This window comes from Aquarana catesbeiana, linkage group LG03 (genome assembly GCF_042186555.1).
Source record: "Aquarana catesbeiana isolate 2022-GZ linkage group LG03, ASM4218655v1, whole genome shotgun sequence".
Classification (NCBI taxonomy): Eukaryota; Metazoa; Chordata; class Amphibia; order Anura; family Ranidae; genus Aquarana; species Aquarana catesbeiana.
The window spans coordinates 679,068,436-679,089,440 of NC_133326.1; the positions used below are offsets into that span (position 1 = coordinate 679,068,436).

At 43.8% G+C, this 21,005-nt stretch overlaps 1 protein-coding gene across 2 annotated transcripts in view; it reads right to left on the reverse strand.

The window, feature by feature from the left end:
• Positions 1–21,005, reverse strand: part of LOC141133512 (uncharacterized) — a 65,443-nt gene that overhangs the window by 15,002 nt on the left and 29,436 nt on the right. For both annotated transcript variants that reach the window (XM_073622938.1, XM_073622937.1), the window contains exon 4: positions 3,511–3,879. In XM_073622938.1, the coding sequence (XP_073479039.1) occupies positions 3,511–3,879 (369 nt within the window). The remainder of the gene's footprint in view (positions 1–3,510; positions 3,880–21,005) is intronic.

The window sequence follows — 21,005 nt, forward strand, 5'->3', positions numbered from 1 at the left end:
TTTAAAACTTTTTTTTGCATTGATACATGTCCTCTAGGGCAGGACCCAGGTCCCCAAACACTTTTTATAACAATAACTTGCATATAAGCCTTTTGATTATTCATGTTCGTGTCCCATAGACTTTACCGGTGTTCGCTTGTTCGAATTAATTTTTTGCCTGCTTGCATGTTCTGATGCAAACCGAACCGGGGGGGGGGGTGTTCGGCTCATCCCTACTGGTCAGCAATGTGTATGCGCTGGCTGTTTCCCTATAGGCTGATTGCTTGACAAAGGGGTGGGTATGAGTAGCAGTCCCACCCATCCCTGACATCACGACTTGAATTTGACAGCTGCAGCTGTACAGAGCACACCCAGCGGGTTTTCTGGCCAATCGCTGGCTGTACTTGACATTCACACTTGCACTTGAAGTTACTATATAATTAACAGATGGAGTGATGCGGGACAAAGTCCTTGGACAGAGGTATAAATGTAGGACAGTCCCACTGTTGGGAGGTATGCAAGTGCACTGTGTCTATAGAGAGGTGTGAGACAATGAAGCCAGCAATGTGTGTGCAGTGTGCAGCTTCCTACTTTCTCACTCACTTTCTCCACTTCCCCCTCTACCTAACCTGCCTGCTTGGAATGTGTGGTCGTGCTGGAAGAATCATACCTGGCTCAGGCTGTGAAGGGAGGTGAGGGGACCATGAACAGGTTCTTAGGAGGGGAGGGGGGGTTGCTCACCTGTCAATGTAATACCAACCTACTCGTTCTCTTCGTTCCTCTCAAGACCTTCTGCTCTCTAGCTCCCTCGTCACCTCCTCCCATGCTCGCCTCTAGGACTTTTCCAAAGCCTTTCCAATCCTGTGGAATACCTTACCCCAATCTATCCGCTTATCTCCTACTCTATTAGCTTTTAGACGATCCCTGAAAAGCCTTCTCTTCAGAGAAACCTACCCTACCCACACCTAACAACTTTTTTTTTTAATTTTCTTCATCAGCTCACCCTCCCACAGTCATTACCTTTTCTTTCCACTTGACCCTCCCTTCTAGATTGTAAGCTCTAACGAGCAGGGCCCTCTGATCCCTCCTGTATTGATTTGTATTGTAAGTGTACTGTCTACCCTCATGTTGTAAAGCGCTGTGTAAACTGTTGGTGCTATATAAATCCTGTATAATAATAATAATAATAATAATAATGTGTGTTTGTACATGTCTACTGCCTATGTGTGTGCTACACTGAGACATGGGAGAACACTGGCTGCATGCTGAGAGACCCCTCCCCCACTGTATACACAGCATGTCACAGTACAGAGGGACCCTAATAAATAGAGAGAGAGTCCCTGACCTGGACACCAGTTCCTCTCCTTCACCCACTACTGTGTATGGCATTGTCCAGGTCCCCGTTTAACCACTTCAGCCCTAAAAGGTTTTACCCCCCTTAATGACCATTTTTTGTGATACGGCACTGTGTTAATTTAACTGACAATTGCGCGGTAGTGCGACACTGTAAACAAATACGATTTTTCCCAAAAATAGAGCTTTCTTTTGGTGCTATTTGATCACCTCTGCGATTTTTAGTTTTTGTGCTATAAACAAAAAAAGACTGACAATTTTGAAAAAAAAAGAATTTTTTACTTTCTGCTATAAAACATAAATTTAAGCCAATATGTATTCTGCTACATGTTTTTGGTAAAAAAATCTCAATAATCATATATTGATTGGTTTGCACAAAAGTTATAGCTTCTACAAACTATGGGATAAATTTATGGACTTTTTATTTATTTTTTTTATTAGTAATGGCGGTGATCAGCGACTTATACCGGGACTGTGAAATTGCAGCGGACAAATGTGACACTAAGTAACACTTTTTGGAGACCAGTGACATTATAACAGTGAAGGGGGGACATCAGGGGCAATCAATGGGTTAAATGTGCTCCCTGGGAGTTCTTACTAACTGCGTGGGGGGTGCTTTGGCTGTGTGAAGACAGAGATCCATGTTCCTGCTTAACAGAAACAAAGAATTTCTGTCTCCCCTACTAGCAGAGTGCTGCTCTGCCTCTTCCATGAACAATCGGCGGGTCCCGGCTGACATTGGATCCACTGATTGGCTTCTGCTGTGTCCAAACGGCAGTGGGTCGCCAGCAGGGTGTACGTGCGCCCCAGACTGAAAGTGTCAAACCAAGTTCATAGTGTTATCCCTGTTTGGTAAGGATAGTCCTTGTTATATAGGGACAGTCCCGGTTATATAGAGACGGTCCCGGTTATATAGAGATGGTCCTTGTTATATAGACAGTCCTTGTTCTGTAGAGATGGTCCAGGTTATATAGAGATGATCCTTGTTATATAAAGATGGTCATTGTTCTATAGAGATTGTTATATAAAGCAAAGGCAGTCCTTGTTCATTAGAGATGGTCCTTGTTATATATAAAATCAGTCCTTGTTCTGTAGAGATTGTTCTGTATAGAAAGTCATTTTTTTTACTGATTGTGCTGAGGTTTATATGTGTCTGTGGGACTCTTGCTTGTGGCACAGCAATCAAAGCACATTTACAGGTACAGGTGAGCCTGGGCTTTGTCTAACTATGCCCCATAAGCCCCTCCCATTTGTTATTGAAATCTGGCCACACCTTTTATTCGCTGCATTACTTCTCTTCTTTCTTTTCGAGCCCAGGTGCATGGGGGACCCTTGCAGTTCTCCCCACCCCCTCCTCCTCCCAACAGGGGGATGGTGTGTGGCTAGAGCAGGTGATCAGTGCAGCAGGTGGGGGAAGAAACTGGAACCAATCTTTTGTGGCTCTCACTGCAGCAGCTGAAAGCCGACATCTCCTGCTCTAGCTGTTGCAGTGAGAGCCACAAAAGATTGGGTCCAGTTATTTCCCTTTGTGTGGGTGTGACTTGGGTGTGGGCGAGGACACAGGGGGCCCCATGATCTCCTATTGCCTGGGGGCCCGATAAGCTGTCAGTCCACCCCTGCTCCATCATGTAGTTTACTGGATGGAACAGTGAGGGCTTGATGTCACTGCTACTTTTTGTGTAGGGGTACAATCTGGGGCGGCACAGTGGTGTAGTGGATAGCACTTTCACCTAGCAGTAAGAAGGGTCATTGGTTCAAATCCCAACCATGACACTACCTGCCTGGAGTTTGCATGTTCTCCCTGTGCCTGCATGGGTTTCCTCTGTGTACTCCAGTTTCCTCCCACACTCCAAAGACATGCTGGTAGGTTAATTGGCTTCTGTCTAAATTGTCCCTAGTACATAAATGTGAGTTAGGGACCTTAGATTGTAAGCTCCTTGAGGGTAGGGACTGATGTGAATGTACAATGTATATGTAAAGCGCTGTGTAATTTGACGGCACTATATAAGTACCTAGAATAAAATAAAATAATAATAAATCTCTGCAGCACTTGGCCATGACACATTAGAGCTGGGAGTGGAAAGTAGTCAGGATCCTGGAGTTCAGCTTTAATTCCTGGCACCAGACATATAGTGATAATATATGATAAATATAGAGCTAAAAACCCAATAACTTTACCTTTGATGATTAGTCTGGTTCCGCCTCCATACTGAATATCATCATCATATTGGTAGTCACCTGCACACCGTTTGACCACCACAAAACAGTGAAATGAAGTATTATCTGCCTTCGTCACATTCATTATCATTAGATTAGTCATCTCTGTTATGGATGTCCGATGTCTATATGTAGAGTGAACCATTTTCTGGTAGGGGTGGTAGGCGTACGGTCCGGTTACATTCCCCACTCTCCAGTATACATTGACCCGCAGAACATCTCTCTCTGTATACTGATCACTAGGAAGGGTGTAGGAGCAGGGAAGGGTCACTGAATGTCCTTCTTGTAATGTGATATTATTAGTTGGCTGATTCCAGGATGATTGATATTCTAGAAGATAAAGTTGAAGAAATAAAACATCTAGATACGTGAACCAGCAAAATCCAGTCCTAGTTTAAGGCCCCTTTCACAATATTTTTTACTTTTTGCTATAATAAATATCCCCAATTTACAAAATAAAAAAAGCACAGCAATAGTATGTCCAGACAGTGTCTGGTGCCTGTAGGTGGTGCTGTTGCAGAGTTTTTGGGAGGAAGTCAGTGCTGGGACAGTGTGGAGTGAGAGGGAGTGTGTGAGCAGGGAGCAGAGAACTGGACCCCCTACCCCCCGAGAGCAGCAGTGTGGCAGATGGACCCCCCCGACTGGATCGGACCACCCACGACCAAGAGTGGCAGCGTGTGACCCAGGGACCTACAGCGATGGCAGAGCGGGACATTGTGGTGCAGGAGTGGGTGTACTGAGGGCAGTATCACCCCACAGATGGGGACAGAGGAGGCGGGAGGACATCCAGCGGGACCGGGAAGTGGAAGGCTGGCAGGGAGAGGCGGTGGGTAAGTGAAGTGCAGACCGCAGGAGGGAGAGTGTGATACTGATCAGTGAAGAGGCGGCACTGAAGGTGACTGACTGCTAGTGTCAGATTACAAGGGGAGGCTGTGCAGAGTGACACAGAGACACAAACATCAAAACCTGACTGACGGTGTTAGTGAGTACCTGAGTATTGTGGGCACCTGAGTATTGTGGGCACCTGAGTATTGTGGGCACCTGGGTATTTACTGTGTGTACCTTAGTATTGTGTGTCGAGGAAACCAGCGTCCATTGGCTGGTGAAACGCGTCAGCGGTGTGACGTCAGCACGTCCTCGGGAGCCGCGCGCAATTTGACCTGACTCATCCTTACACGGACCTAACAGCTGATCCAACAGCTGATGTTGGTTTTTTCCTTGCAGCTACGCATCATACGGCGGCAGCGGTGCTTCGGCGGCTCCATGGTGAGGAGCAGTGAGCGACGACTCCTTACCGGCCTGCACTCCTGGTGAGCCACACAGAGGCATCTGTCCACAGAGAGACTTCAACATCCAGGACTAACATAGTCTGACGACGGACACAGTGCGGTTAATGAGATCCTTCCACCTTACTCAGCACTCCAACAAAACGTATGTCAGTTTTTCTATGTTTCCTTAAATGCCGTCTCCAAGGACATTTATTCTGCTGCCTCTGTAGATGTCTGCACAATCATTCTTACTGCAATCTGGAAAGCGTTTGTAATCTATTTCATCAGCTGTGATCTAAATAACCACTGAGTGCAATGATCGTTTGAGAGATCGCTCCATCTATGGTCCAACTTTTTGATTTGTCAGATCATCCACCCACTTACATCACCTCCAAACTAGTGATATAGGACTGTTCCTGCCCTACTGGATACTCTATACTGGGAATACTTTCCATTAATCTTCAATCTATTGTGCAGGACTATCCTTAATTCAATATACCCCATATCTAGTGTGTATGATGTGTATGTGTGGGCGTGTAGCCGCGGCTCCCATTTGATTTTAAATATTCCCTGTGACAACGTTGTCCATTTTAATTTGTTTGTGATAACCATCTGTCCATATTGCTTATATCTTCACTTTTTGATATATTAATTGGTTATATATTTTTTGGTTATTAATAAAGCTGGTTTTGTATTTGACAATAGTGCTCTCTGTTGACCTTCTTTAGAGAAACCCTCTGTTTCTCATCCCCCCTTTTTTAGTATTGTGTGTACCTGAGTATTGTGAGTAAATGAGTATTGTGAGTAAATGAGTATTGTGTGTACCTGAGTATTTATTGTGTGTACCTGAGTATTGTGAGTAAATGAGTATTGTGAGTAAATGAGTATTGTGAGTAAATGAGTATTGTGTGTACCTGAGTATTTATTGTGTGTACCTGAGTATTGTGAGTAAATGAGTATTGCGTGTACCTCAGTATTGTGAGTTCCTGTGTATTGTGTGTACCTGAGTATTGGGAGTACCTGTGTATTGTGTGTACCTGAGTATTGTGGGCACCTGCATATTGTGTGTACCTATGTATTGGGAGTTCCTGAGTATTGTGTGTACCTGTGTATTGTGAGTACCTGAGTATTGTGAGTGCCTGAGTATTGTAAGTGCCTGAGTATTGTGAGTATCTTTGTATTGTGAGTATCTGTGTATTGTGGGCACCTGAATATTGTGGGCACCTGAATATTGTGGGCACCTGTGTATTGTGGGCACTTGTGTATTGGGAGTACCTGTGTATTGTGTATCTGAGTATTGTTAGTGCCTGATTATTGTGAGTGCATGTGGGCAGTGAGTACACGACTGCTGCGGGTACACTGGGAGTGCATGTGGACTGCGAGTGCACGTGGACCGTGAGTACATGTGGGCTGCGAGTACATTTGGGCTGCGATTGCACGTGGACTGCAAGTGGGCTGTGAGTACCTGTGTATTGTATTGTTGGGCACCTGTGTGTTGTATTGTTGAGTACCTCTGTATTGTTGAGTATTAGTGTCAGGAAGCTAGTTGTTACTTTTTTGGACAGGGTATAATCCTCATTAAATTAGTAGGTACGATACCTGGCAGGTGTGGAGATGCGACTCGGTGTACATCTTGCGGCATGTATGCGTTCCTTGATCATGTGATTGAGGGTGAATACTGCTGTGCAGCACATTGTTTCCCTGGAAGCCCAGGTTCTGAATACTAAAGGAGAGCTGGGAATGTACCCAGAAGGTCCCGCTGGGGCTAGCATAAAGGCGGATGGAGACAAGGAGGTGCAGACACTAGAAAAGAGTAGACGGGTGACAGTTAGGAAAGTTACAGGGAAAAGTGCCAGGGAGGCCGATCCTGGGCTGGAACACCCCAATAAGTACACTCTATTGAGTGACATTGGTGAAACCAGTCAGGGACCAGCACTGCTGGAGCTGAGGGACTCTCCTAGCTGCCAGGGGAAGAACTCCTCCAGTGATAGTGGGGGGAAGCTAAGGGAAAGGAAAGGCAAATTCTGGTGGTAGGGGACTAAATTCTTAGAAGGACAGAGAGGGCAATCTGTGACAAAGACCTGAAGCGTCAAACTGTAAGTGTGTCTACCGGGCGCTCGGGTTCGGCACATCACGGATCTGGTGGACATATTACTGGGAGGGGCTGGGGAAGACCCGGCTGTCATGGTGCACGTTGGCACCAATGACAAAGTCAGAGGCAGATGGAGTGTCCTAAAGAAAGATTTTAGGCACTTAGGAGCTAAATTGACTAAAAAGTACCTCCAAGGTAGTATTCTCAGTAATACTACCGGTACCTTGAGCCACACCAGAAAGGTAGAGGGAGATTAGGGGAGTAAACAAGTGGCTGAGGAGCTGGCATAGTAAGGCTTGGGTTCCTGGAGAACTGGGCCAACTTCTCAGTCGGTCACCAATTCTATAGAAGGGACAGACTTCATCTAAATGAGGAGGGTGCAGATCTCCCGGGAGTGAAGATGGCCAAAAAGTTAGAGGAGCTTTTAAACTAGGCGACAGGAGGGGAGAGTCCAGAGGTAGAGATAGTCAGAGCGGAGCATATTCCAGGTAGTATTGGGGGCATTAGTATTAGGTTGACTAAAGCACATAAACCTGAGGTAAGTATAGTAACAAGTCCTATTTGCAATCTCGGAACACCCAATAAGAGGACGGTATGCGACTGGTCTAAACTGAGTGGCATGTTCACCAATGCCAGGAGCCTGGCGGATAAGATGGGAGAACTAGAGATAGTGTTATATGAGGAGGATTTCGATTTTGTGGGAATTTCAGAGACTTGGTTCAACAGCTCTCATGATTGGCTTGGCAGCCATTTAAGGGTATTCCCTTTATTACAGGGATTGAGAGGGTGAAAATGGGGAAGGGGTATACCTGTATATCAAGAATAATGTACAAGTGAATGTGAGAGATGTGAGCTAGGGAGGAGGTGGAATCCTTATGGATAGAGCTCCAAAGGGATGAAACTAAGGGGAAAATATTACTGGGAGTATGCTATAGGCCCCCTACCTTGAGGGAGGAGGGGGAGACTGACCTCCTATCACAATTTGGATTAGCAGCAAGCATGGGAAGTGTCATCATAATGGGGAATTTTAATTATCCAGACATAGACTGGGCGTAAGGAACCATGCATTTGTTTAAGGCTCGCCAGTTCCTAGATGTCTTGCTGGACAATTTCATGGGTCAGATGGTAGACCTACTGATTACCAACAATACAGATCTGATCATGGATGTGGGAATAAGGGGCAATTTAGGAAACAGCGATCACAGGTCTTCAGTATTCAGTATAGCTTCAGTATAAATCGCACAAATAGGAAACATAAGGGGAATGCAAAGACATTGAATTTTAAAAGAGCAAACTTCCCCAAACTACGAACCTTGCTAGAAGATATAAATTGGGATAAAATCTTAGGAACAAAGAACAAAGAGGGAAAATGGGTTTGCTTTAACAGCATATTAAATAAGGGCAGTAGCCAGTGCATCCCATTGGAAATAAATTTAAAAGAGTGAACAAAAGTCCTGGATGGCTTAACTCCAATGTAAAAATGCATATAAAAGCAAAGGAGAAAGCCTTCAAAAAATACAAGGCTAAGGGATCATCATCAGCATTCAGACTTTACAAAGAATGCAACAAGAAATGTAAGGGTTCAATTAGGGTGGCTAAGATAAAACACGAAAGACACATAGCGGAGGGGAGCAAAAAAAATCCCATGGAATTCTTTAAGTACATAAACAGTAAAAAAGGGAGGACAGACCATATTGGTCCCTGATAAGGTTGGAAATAATAGGTTGGAGTTCTACTTAAGTTGTTTTTCATTTTTCTACATAATGTGTGCGTGTCAGTTGTAAGACGTAGCTTAAGTCTTTCCAGATGTGTCCAGCGTCATGTATGTTGAAATTATACTGCTTGTTACCTTATATGGAGATTTGCTCAAACTGATGCTTGTGTAACCAGCCTTATAAAAAGCCCCAATAAAGAGCCGACAGGTTCAGTTGATAGTACGGGACCTTTAAGGCTCGGATCTGATATACAGAAACCTATATTCTGTGTCTTATTTCTTTGATAGCTAAATTTGGCAAAGCAATATAAACTAGAAGCAGTTAAGTTGAAAACTGCACTTAACATTTCTGGCGCCCGGAAGTAGGGACACACCGATGACACTTCAAGAGGTGGATGAATTGGACTGACGGAACAAAAGGTCAGGCATTCCGGGAACCACAGATCAAAAAACCTGCGCAGGTAAGAAAAAGCTTTATTTTTCTTATATTCTGTGCTCCCCTGATTTGTGCCTATCCGTTCTGTCAGTTACGGTTCTCCTGGTTTTAAAACACCAGCCTCTGTAGTGGTGAGTCTAGAATTACTGCATATTGTGGTTTATATTGCTGGAATTAATTGTTGTTTTGTTTTCTGTCTGTCTTGTTGAGAAAGTGAATGAGCCTTGCCTAGGTTGGTATGAATTGAAAGAATATCATCCCAATGAGCAGTAGAATGCGTCCTTAACCTCGCAAGAGGACTTTGGGGGTCTGCCGCTTAAGTTTGATATTCAATTTAATTCATAAACCATAGACGGGTTGAAAGTATAAGCCCTGTCTGCTCCATAAAGCAGGGATAAGAGTGCATGAGAGGGATTCCCAGATACAGGGGGAATGAGGTCTCCATAAGCCCGGAGATCTAGTCGGATACCTGGTCACTTAAAGGAATGCTTGTATATGTGTAGCTGCCATTCTGGTCATAATATTTGTGAGTTGGCTAGCATATAAAGTAATTCGATTTCAGAAATCTCATCCTGGAGAGGTTTTTAGTATTCTGGCACCCTAGGAGGAAGGCAACGAGGAACTAGTGTAGCTTTTTTTAGTATTTAGTACTGTACACTAAGTGTCCCACACGCTACCTAGGCACGGACTGTCAGAATGGGCCAGCAGAACACGAAACCCCGTCAGGGAATTGTGGTGCATTATACGGTGCCACAGATAATTAAGGACATCTATGGGAAAGATGAAGCATAGGACTTAAAGGATGTCCTTCGTAAATTTAAGGTGAAAGGAGCAGCGGGTTTAGACCTGGATGTATGGAGTGAAATAAAAAGGGACAGACAAGGAGAGGTGTTAGAGAAGCAATGGATGCGTCAGATTCAATGCTTAATTAAGGTCTCAAATAGAGCAAAAGAAGAGGGGTGGAAATATAATTCAGATTGTGATGGTTGGGATATGAAAGACAGAAGAATAAAAAAAAAAAAAAAAATGTTGAAATTTTAAATAATCTTAGTTCAGCCATCCCACCCCCATATACTGACATAGTACGTAAACTACACAAGATATATCCTGAAATTGAGGGTAGAGGATGGGTTTTGTATAGCAAAGCCAGCTGCTTTCTGTAGATTTTTTTTTTTTTTTTTGTGACACAGTTAATGAATACACATGAAGCAACCTGGCAGGATGGGGAGGATTTATGCAGACATAAAATGACTCTGACCCTGTTTAACCAGTTTATGACCGACCTGCAGACTGAGCTGAGGGGGGGTCAATATCACTCATGAAACAAATGCCAGGAGAGACTGTATTGGAATTTTACTTATCTATGGAAAGTATGATGGCAGATGAGGGATTGGATTTGGCTCTGCCAGTCACGATCTGAGCCTTCAATAGACAGTTTATGGAAGGATTAATTCCACAGATAAGTGAAAGACTGAAAGCCTGCATACCACCCTTAATTTGTTGCGATTTTTGGCAGAAAAAGGTTGCAAGGTTAACAAGAAAAAGTTGCAAGTGTGTCAGAAAAAAGTTATCTTTTTGGGACATTGTATATCACAGGGTACGAGACATCTCACTGAGGAGAGGGTTCAAGTGATAAAGGAAATGTTACCCCCACGGAATTTCAAACAATTGCATATGTTTTTAGGTATTGTGTCATATTGTAGACAATGGATACCACATGCTAGCGTTTTGATGCAGCCATTATACGATTGTTTGAAAATTGTACCGTATATGCTTACAGAAGTAGCTTATGAGTCGTTTGTCACTTTGAAAAGGTTATTGATTTCTGCCCCGGTTATTGATATTCCAGATTACACCAAGATATTTTATTTGTACATTGCTGAAATCACTGGACACGCCACAGGTGTTTTGACACAGGCACATGTAAAACAAAGATCCGTTGCTTAATTTTCAGCAGCATTAGATCCAGTGTCCAGAGGTTCACCGTCCTGTGTACGGGCGATAGCAGCGGTGTCGATAATCCTAGATAAGTCATCAGAAATTGTTCTAGACAATCCAGTTGTAGTGCACACCACACATGAGATACATGCAATCTTGTCTCAGGTACAGCCCAAACACATTTCAATGGCTAGGCAATTAAGGTTACAGTGTACTTTACTTTTACCTCCAAATGTTACTTTTCAGCGCTGTACAACTTTAAATTTGGCTACCTTTTTGCCTCTTCAGTCACCAGATTTGGCAAGGGGGAATAATAGTGCTAATAAGGAAGAAGAAGAGGAAAAAAAAATTCTCGAGAACCTCTGATAAGAGAGGACATTCTAAAAACAATGAACTTTTTAGTTTTTTTGACTACTGATGAAATAATTTATCCATCAGATATGTTGCAGTTTTTATATATCATTTTTATGTGACAGGACATGTTTATTATATCAAGATGAGATATTTTTTACACATCATTTTTTACATTCATATATAGTGTATTTTCAGAGTTGAAAGGGTTAAACATCCCTACAATAGAGTCATTCTAGTTAGAAGGAACATCTGGTGATAATTAAGACAGAGTACATTTTTTTTTTTCTTAAAGGTACATGTTACAGATACACCAATCTTAAATGCTGAGCACACTTTGTACATAGATGGTAGTAGGTTTGCTGATGACAAGGGTAAATATCACACAGGGTATGCCGTAGTGACTGATACACAGGTGATTGACGCACAGCCCTTACCAGCCCACATGTCAGCACAAGAAGCAGAATTAAAAGCTTTAGAACAAGCCCTAGAATACTTAAAAGAACGAGAAGGGAATATTTACACTGACTCTGCCTACGTTTATGGTGTAGTGCACGATTATGGCCATATATGGAGGGCTAGAGGTTATCTGACAGCAGCAGGTACACCTGTAAAACATGGAGAAGGGATTAAGAGAGTTCTGAACAATCTTCAAAAGGTTAAACGAGTGGCAATCATGAAGATAGTGGCACACACGAGCGCAAAAACAATTGAGGCAAAAGGAAATGCATTTGCAGATTTGACTGCAAAACAGGCAGCTCTAGGGGAAGGAAGCCCTGAGACCTTAGCAGCGGTAGAGGTGAGTATCCCAGAACCAACATGGCAGCAGTTGAGTAAATTACAGGAGCAAGCAGGGGAGAGCGAGAAAGATAAGTGGGTCAGGATGGGAGCAGCACCAGACCTTGACAATGTATGGAGGGAAGGGGGCAAAGTATGCCTGCCTGCCTCTCTGTACCCAGCAATGGCAGCGGCAGTTCACCTACCCACACATGTCAGTTCCAATTCCATGTATAGGATTGTGAACCAAGGATGGCTCGCCCCTGGATTCAGTAGTACTGCAAGAAACTACTGTGCAGCCTGCCAAATCTGTCTCCTGAATAACCCAGGACAGAGAGTAAAAACCCCACGAAAACACCAGGTTCAGGCCCAATACCCCTTCCAGAGACTGCAAATTGACTACATACAAATGCCTAAGAGCGGCCCCTTTGAATTTGTCCTCGTGTGTATCGATTTATTCTCAGGTTGGCCCGAAAGCTATCCAGTAAAATCAGCCACAGCAAAAGCCACAGCCAAGAAACTGATCACTGAGTTAATACCTAGGTTTGGTCTTCCTGAAACAATAGAATCAGATAGGGGGATACACTTTACAGGAGAAATCATGCAGAATGTGATGACCATGTTAGGGGTTCAACAAAGTTTTCACACCCCTTACCATCCACAGAGTTCAGGATCAGTGGAAAAAGTAAATGGGACAATAAAGTTGAAAATACAAAAAGCTATGCAAGAGTTAAACAAACCCATATGAAATACTTTTTGAGAATGCACCTAGATTAGGTCTATACTTTCTACAGAGTATGCAATTGCAATGTGATAGTTTGACTGCATATGTGATACAATTACAACAACGTCTAACTAAGATCCACAAAAGTGTGTATTCTTCTCTTCCAGACCCTAACTCAATAGCAGGTACACATACACTGCTACCAGGAGATTATGTATATGTTAAGAAACACATAAGAAAGACATTGGAACCTAGATTTGAAGGTCCTTATCAAGTGCTTTTGACTACAGCCACTTCAGTGAAATTGGAAGGAAAAGCAGCCTGGATCCACGCATCACACTGCAAAAAGAGTCTTGAACCGAGAGAAACAGAATGAAGATTCTTCTATGATAATAGTGCTTGAATGTTTTCAAATGTTTGTTTATACATGGACTCCGGGTATCAATGTAACAGTTCATGAAAATAGTACTGATCTTAGATGGGTAAATCAGGATAAGAGTATAACACAATATCATTACTACGAATGGTATTTTGTACTAGTAAGGAAATGGGAAGCACAACAGGAGGATATATATACAATGGCAACATTATGGTTTCAATATAAAGATAGAAGACGCTCTACCCACCATCTTCGAATCTTCTCTATTAACTCCTATTCCTAGATCTTGCATAAATGTTTCGGTATCAACAGAAAACAAAAATCAAATTTAATGTAACTTTTCCCCAGCTACCAGAATAATGGTATCGCCGAGAATGGTATGATACAGTTCTGGGAGCTGCAGGAACTGGAATGGGAATAATGAATGGGATACAGATGGAAATGATACAAAATAAGTGGAACCGTGCAGGAAGTCACATAGCTGATAGTTTAATAATTACAAGCAAATGGTTACCTACAACATTCGAAACACAAATTAGCCAGGTACAATTAACTAAATATCTCAATATTATGGTTAATCACACAGCACTAGCTAGTTTGAAGTTGTGGAAAGAAAATCAGGAGTTTATAAACATTACTCAATGTGCTTTTTCTACACTATCTTATCACATTCAAATCGCACTTGGATGAACTATTTTAAGGGTTTAAATTTAGAAATACATGGTTTGAAGTACCAGGAAAAGAAGTTGAATGTGAGGAAAGATGGTGTGCTGGAAGGTTTGATGTATACAAAGTGGAGGAGGTCCAGGTAATGTGTAAGTTAATAGTGATGCCACTCCTGATAGGAAAGGATCTACCTGAATTTTGGTATCCTGAGATTTATGGACACTATGTAGATACACAAAACATGACTCATGATCTAAGTTTATATGTGCTAAAACTAATAAGGGAATAGTCTGTGGAAGAAATTCTCCAGTCTATGAACTTTGCTTATTGAAACATCAATCTAACATATGTAAGTTTCAGAGATTACCAGCAGGTGTAGGAAACAGATTTATGGAGATAGGACACAACATATTTGTTTAGTCACAAATGATCAGGAAACTATGGAAAGTTTAAATAAAACGGCCCCTTTTTCAGGATGCGTAAAGAATGTTAAAATGCTTAAATGGCAAAATGACACTTTCCTTTTTGAACCAGATGCACATAGAATATTTAATCTAGAATGGACGGTAGATAATCTTACTGATACTACTCCTTTTATAATATCATTAGAGCTCTTACGGCAAATCTTAAATGAGTCCGAAATACTTAGAAAACACATAGAGACACAAGAACATACCCTTCAAAATAATCTAATATCTGCGGTTATAGATAAAGGGAAATTAATACATTTATCCTCACAAATAAGAGATGAAACAACACATCATTGGTATGATGTATTTGCTGGATGGTCACCCACTGCTACGGCAATTTTTTTAATTGGATGCTCAATCCGATACTTATTCTAATTTTAGTTTTTGTACTGCTTACTGTGATAAACTGTTGATTATATAGGAAGATTAAGGCACGAACAGATAGAATGGAAAGAGCAATGGTATTAGGAACTCCAATGACAAAAAGGGTAACTTGACATCACCCCTTTTCTATTCTCTTTGCTTATAAGATGCTGGTATGGATTTGAGGGATGAGGGTAAATAGAGAAGACTTATCCTCCTCTGACAACCCGCGGTCAGGGATAGTACTCTTTGAAGTATCGGCTATTCACTTGTTTGCAAGGACCCAGAATCGTGGAGGGGATGATGTCAAAGGGGGAAATTGATAAGGTTGGAAATAATAGGTTGGAGTTCTACTTAAGTTGTTTTTCATTTTTCTACATAATGTGTGCGTGTCAGTTGTAAGACGTAGCTTAAGTCTTTCCAGATGTGTCCAGCGTCATGTATGTTGAAATTATACTGCTTGTTACCTTATATGGAGATTTGCTCAAACTGATGCTTGTGTAACCAGCCTTATAAAAAGCCCCAATAAAGAGCCGACAGGTTCAGTTGATAGTACGGGACCTTTAAGGCTCGGATCTGATATACAGAAACCTATATTCTGTGTCTTATTTCTTTGATAGCTAAATTTGGCAAAGCAATATAAACTAGAAGCAGTTAAGTTGAAAACTGCACTTAACAGTCCCATAAAGAATGAGGAAGGAAATCTGGTTACAAAGGATGGGGAGATAGAGGTATTGAATTTATTCTTCTCCTCAGTCTTCACGAGGTATTTGGGGGGGCTTCAGTAGCCAAAACTGCAGTGTTTATCCTCATGACACATTACAGGAAGCACCCTCATGGCTAACAGAGGACAGAATTAGAAATAGACTTGGAAAATTTAACATTAATAAGTCACTAGGACCAGATGGCTTACACCCGTGGGTCCTGGGGGAACTCAATCAAATAATTACCAGACCATTGTTCCTAATTTTTACTGACAGTCTACTGACTGGAATGGTACCAGCTGATTGGAGAAAAGGCAACATAGCTCCAATATTTTAAAAAGGGCCAACATACATCCCTGGGCATTACAGACCAGTTAGCCTAACATCAATAGTATGCAAGTTCTTGGAGGGGATGATAAGGGACTATATACAAGATTTTAGTAATGAAAACGGTATTAACCATAATCAGCATGGATTCACTAAGAATTGTTCTTGCCAAACCAATCTATTAACCTTCTATGAGGAGGTGAGCTGCCATCTAGATAAAGGAAGGCCCGTAGACGTGGTGTATCTGTATTTTGCAAAAGCATTTGACACAGTTCCCCATAACCGTTTACTGTACAAAGGAAGGTCCATTGGCATGGACCATAGGGTGAGTACATGGATTGAAAACTGGCTACAAGGGTAAGTTCAGAGGGTGGTGATAAATGGGGAGTACTCGGAATTGTCAGGGGTGGAAAGTGGGGTCCCCCAGGGTTCTGTGCTGGGACCAATCCTATTTAATTTATTCATAAATGATCTGGAGGATGGGATAAACAGCTCAATCTCAGTACTTGCAGAGGATACTAAGCTAAGCAGTGCAATAACTTCTCTGCAAGATTAGGAAACCTTGCAAGAAGATCTTAAAAATTAATGGGGTGGGCAACTACATGGCAAATGAGGTTTAATGTGGAAAAATGTAAAATAATGCATTTGGGTGGCAAAAATATGAATGCAATCTACTCACTGGGGGGAGAACCTCTTGGGGAATTAGGTATGGAAAAGGACCTGGGGGTCCTAGTAGATGATGGGCTCAGCAATGGCATGCAATGCCAAGCTGCTGCTAACAAAGCAAACAGAATATTGGCATGCATTAAAAAGGGGAATAACTTAAGAGATAAAACAATAATTCTCCTGCTCTACAAGACTCCACCAGTTCTGGGCCCCAGTCCTCAGGAAGGATGTACTGGAAATGGAGAGAGTACAAAGAAGGGCAACAAAGATAATAAAGGGTCTGGAGGATATTAGTTATGAGGAAAGGTTGCGAGCACTGAACCTATTCTCTCTGGAGAAGAGACGCTTGAGAGGGGATATGATTTCAATTTACAAATACCATACTGGTGACTCTACAATAGGGATAAAACTTTTTCGCGGAAGGGAGTTCAACAAGACACGTGGCCACTCATTAAAAATAGAACAAAAGAGGTTTAACCTTAAACTATGTAGAGGGTTCTTTACTGTAAGAGCGGCAAGGATGTGGAATTCCCTTCCACAGGCGGAGGTCTCGGGGGGGGGGGGCATTGATGGTTTCAAGAAACTATTAGATAAGCATCTGAACGACCACAAAATAAAGGGATATACAAGGTAATACTGATATATAATCACACACATAGGTTGGACTTGATGGACTTGTGTCTTTTTTCAACCTCACCTACTATGTAACTATGTCTGCAGTCTCTGACCATCTCCTGTATTATGTCTGCAGTTTCTGTCCATCTATTGTATCATGTCTGCAGTCTCTGACCATCTCTTGTATCATGTCTGCAGTCTCTGCCTGTCTCTTGTATCATGTCTACAGTCTCTGACCATCTCTTGTATCATGTCTGTGGTCTCTGACCATCTCCTGTATTCAGGGCATTTTTCCCTTTACATCATTCAGGACAGCCACTATTGAGAGATAGTCTCCTCCTCTTCCTGTAGGAAACACTGCGCCAGCCCATAAAACTCTCACTTCCCCTGCCAGACCTCAGTTAATAGTGTTTCCTCCGGAGGGGAAACCCTGTGCAGAGAACCAGGCTGATACAGTCAGGGAGATTGTGGCCTCTCTCAAAACATCCCCAGGGGAGCAGGGGCTTCCAGCAATGGATGGCGGTACATACCCGCAAACAGCAGCCACCCCTTCCTTGTCAAGCGTGGGATCAGGCTGTGGGGGCCCCCTATCGCGTCCACAGGGCCGCAGCAAGGAAGACACTCCGCTCTCCCTGTACGCTGTACAGGCCGCATTTTTTTGTTTGGAATGAACGGGCCGGACGACGGGCGACGTCATTTCCGGCGGAGGGTGGACGTCTACCTTTAACCCGCGACTTCCAGTTCTGGGTCGCGGTGCTGATAGGGGGCCGGGCTCAGGCTGGAGTGAGTCGATTTACACGTGCAGACAGTGTGAGACTCTACACAGGCAACCACCTGCAGTCATGTCTGAGGCAGATGCTGCAGCTCATACGGACATTATCTCCAGCCTTCCGAAGGTAAGAGTTCCCTGGGGAGGGGTCCTCTCTACCTAGGATTGTCCCCCCCCCCCATGTACGGTTCCTTACTCAGAGGGGGGACAGACCCCCTGGGTGGTCAGGGGGTGGGGGTGACTCGGATCCCTACAGGTGGGTCGGGTACACCCCCGGGGTTGTTTTCGTTAAAAAATCGCTGAATGTAATATGTTTTCTGTATGTAATTTCAGAAATCTGCAGAAAAGACAAAGTCCACTCATGTTTCTAAAAAGAAATGTGCCTCTTGTAGGGACAGTTTAGGGGAAGCTTGGACCAAGGTTCTGTGTAAAGAATGCATAGACTCCCTGGTAAAGGAAAGGGACTCTAAACAGCAGTCCGGCTTGGCAGCCTCTGTAAAGGAGCTGTCATCCACCTTTTCATCCTTTAAAAAGCTTTTTGAGGAATTTCAGCTTCCCCCTAATCCCATTCAGCAGGACACAACCCCGCCTCATGCTCAGGGCTCTGCTCCTGCCAGATCCACTAATATGGCTGAGGCAGAAGAGGTTTCAGGCCCTTCCGGGGTGGAGCTTAGGCAACCAGACAGTGGCACTTCTGACTCCCATGAGGAATCAGAGGGAGAGGACCAGGACGGGAAGTCCAGGAAAATCTCCAGGTATAAATTGTCCCTAGAGGAGGTGGAAGACCTCCTAGGAGCAATATATACGACCCTCGGTATACACGAGGATAAAAACCCCTCTCACTCCATGACCTTATGTACAAGGGCTTAGGAGATCAAAAGAGAAAAGTTTTCCCAGTACACGAGGTTCTGGTGGAGTGTCAGGATCCGGAAAGAAAGCCCTTTTTCTCTAGTTCCCTTAAGAGAAGATTTCCGTTTTCAGAGGATCCAGCGTCCATTTGGAATAAAAATTCCAAATTGGATGCGGCCTTTTCTCAGGTCTCTAGGCACACAGACCTGTCATTTGAGGATATGGGGGCCTTATCAGACGTCATGGACAAAAGGATAGACTCACTACTGAAAAAGACGTGGGACTCGACAGTCGGTAACTTAAAACCAGAAATGGCTGTTACTGTAGTAGCTCGCAATTTAGAACACTGGCTTTTCCAGATTCAGGAGCATATTGAAGCTGGCATGGCTAAAGAGACTATCCTAGCTTCTTTCCCCACGATTCTGCGAGGAATCGCATACATAGCAGATGCCTCGGCAGAGTCAGTCCATATGTCAGCCAGATCAGCGGCCGTGGCTAACTCGGCCAGGAGGGCCCTCTGGCTGAAAACCTGGCCGGGCGACGCCGTCTCGAAGGTCAAGTTATGTGGGATACCCCTGACAGGTGACCTACTCTTTGGTCCTGGGTTAGATACAGTCTTAGACCGGACAGCAGACAAAAAGAAGTCCTTCCCACTCAAACGAAAAACCCCAACACAGAAAAAGAGGGGGTTTCTTCCGCAAAAGCACAGGGAAGCCCCTAAACAGAGGGGACAGAAGAAAACCTGGGGCCAAAGAGGCAAGGGCAGAGGAGGGGTGATTTTTTGCCCTCCTGAAAAAGCCCAGAAAGATCAATGACTCTCTAAAAACGGTGGGAGGAAGACTGGGGGACTTCCTTCCACAGTGGGAGATCATCTCCCCCAATCGGTTCATCCTAGGGATCATAAGAAGGGGGTATCTCCTGGAATTCACAAGGCCCCCCTCACAAAGGTTCCTTGTCACGCAGCTTTCCAGCTGCACGACAAAAACCAAGGCCTTGTTAGACGCCCTGAAGGAGTTGGAACTACAAAATGTAGTTGCAGAGTACCAAAGGGGGAGGAAGGAGAGGGGGTTTATTCCCATGTATTTATGGTAAAAAAACCCTCTTTTACGGTCAGGGCTCTGTTATCGCAGAATTGTTTCATGGTGTCTCTGGACCTCAGAGACGCGTATTTGCACGTCCCTATTGCAGAAACCTCTCAGAGGTTTCTCGGTTTAGAAATAAACCTGGGCGATGCAATACTGCACCTACAATATCAGGCCCTGCCTTTCGGGCTATCCTCCTCGCCCCGAATATTTACCAAAATCCTGGCAGAGGCCATGGCCTTCCTGCGACTGCAGGGTGTGTCAGTTATAGCCTATCTGGACGACCTGCTCCTATTTGCAGTATCCCCAGAAAAATTGCTCAGGGATCTCGACCTGACAAAAGAGGTACTGACAGGATTGGGATGGCTCCTGAACTTAGACAAGTCCAGGCTCATTCCTTCACAGCGTATTATGTACCTAGGATAGTTGCTAGACTCGACACTCTTGAAAGTTTTTCTTCCAAGAGAAAAAATTCTAAAACTGGACAGAGCAGTTTTATCTCTCCAGTGCAACCATCGGGTGTCCAAAAGGTCCTTAATGTCAACGCTAGGTCTGCTGACCTCTACTCTCCCAGCAGTGCAGTGGGCAGGATTACATTTTCGTCCCCTGCAGTCATACGTACTAAGGGCATGGGACCACAGTCAGAAGGATCTAGACACCTTAGTACAGGTTCCCCATCAATTAAAGAGATCTCTTTGGTGGTGGAGGAAGGAAGCGAACTTGTCGCAGGGACGTCTGTGGCTTATCCCAGTTTCACAGATAGTAACTACGGATGCAAGCGGCAAAGGCTGAGGGGCGCATCTGGGATCCCTTCTAGCGCAGGGCATATGGAGGGGAGACTAACTAAAAAGATCGTCCAATTGGAAGGAGCTGAGGGCGGTCGGCCTGGCCCTCAGGTTTTTCAAAAAAGAGCTTCAGGGCCACCATATACAGGTACGGTCAGACAACTCTTCTACCGTAGCCTATATAAATAAACAGGGAGGCACCAGAAGCGGAAGTCTCCTGGCCTTAGCAACAGACATCCTAAATTGGGCCGAGACCAACACTCTCTCACTCTCAGCGTTTTTTCTGAGAAGAGAAAGGAATGTTATAGCGGACTTTCTCAGCCGGAGGAGGCTGAGAGAGGGAGATTGGGCCCTCAACCAGGAGGTTTTCAACCTCATATCCGAGAAATGGGGATCTTTTCGCTTCAAGAGACAATGCGAAAACCCCCTGTTTTTTCTCCCTAAACGCAGGAGAAGGGACACTGGGGGTGGACGCATTAAC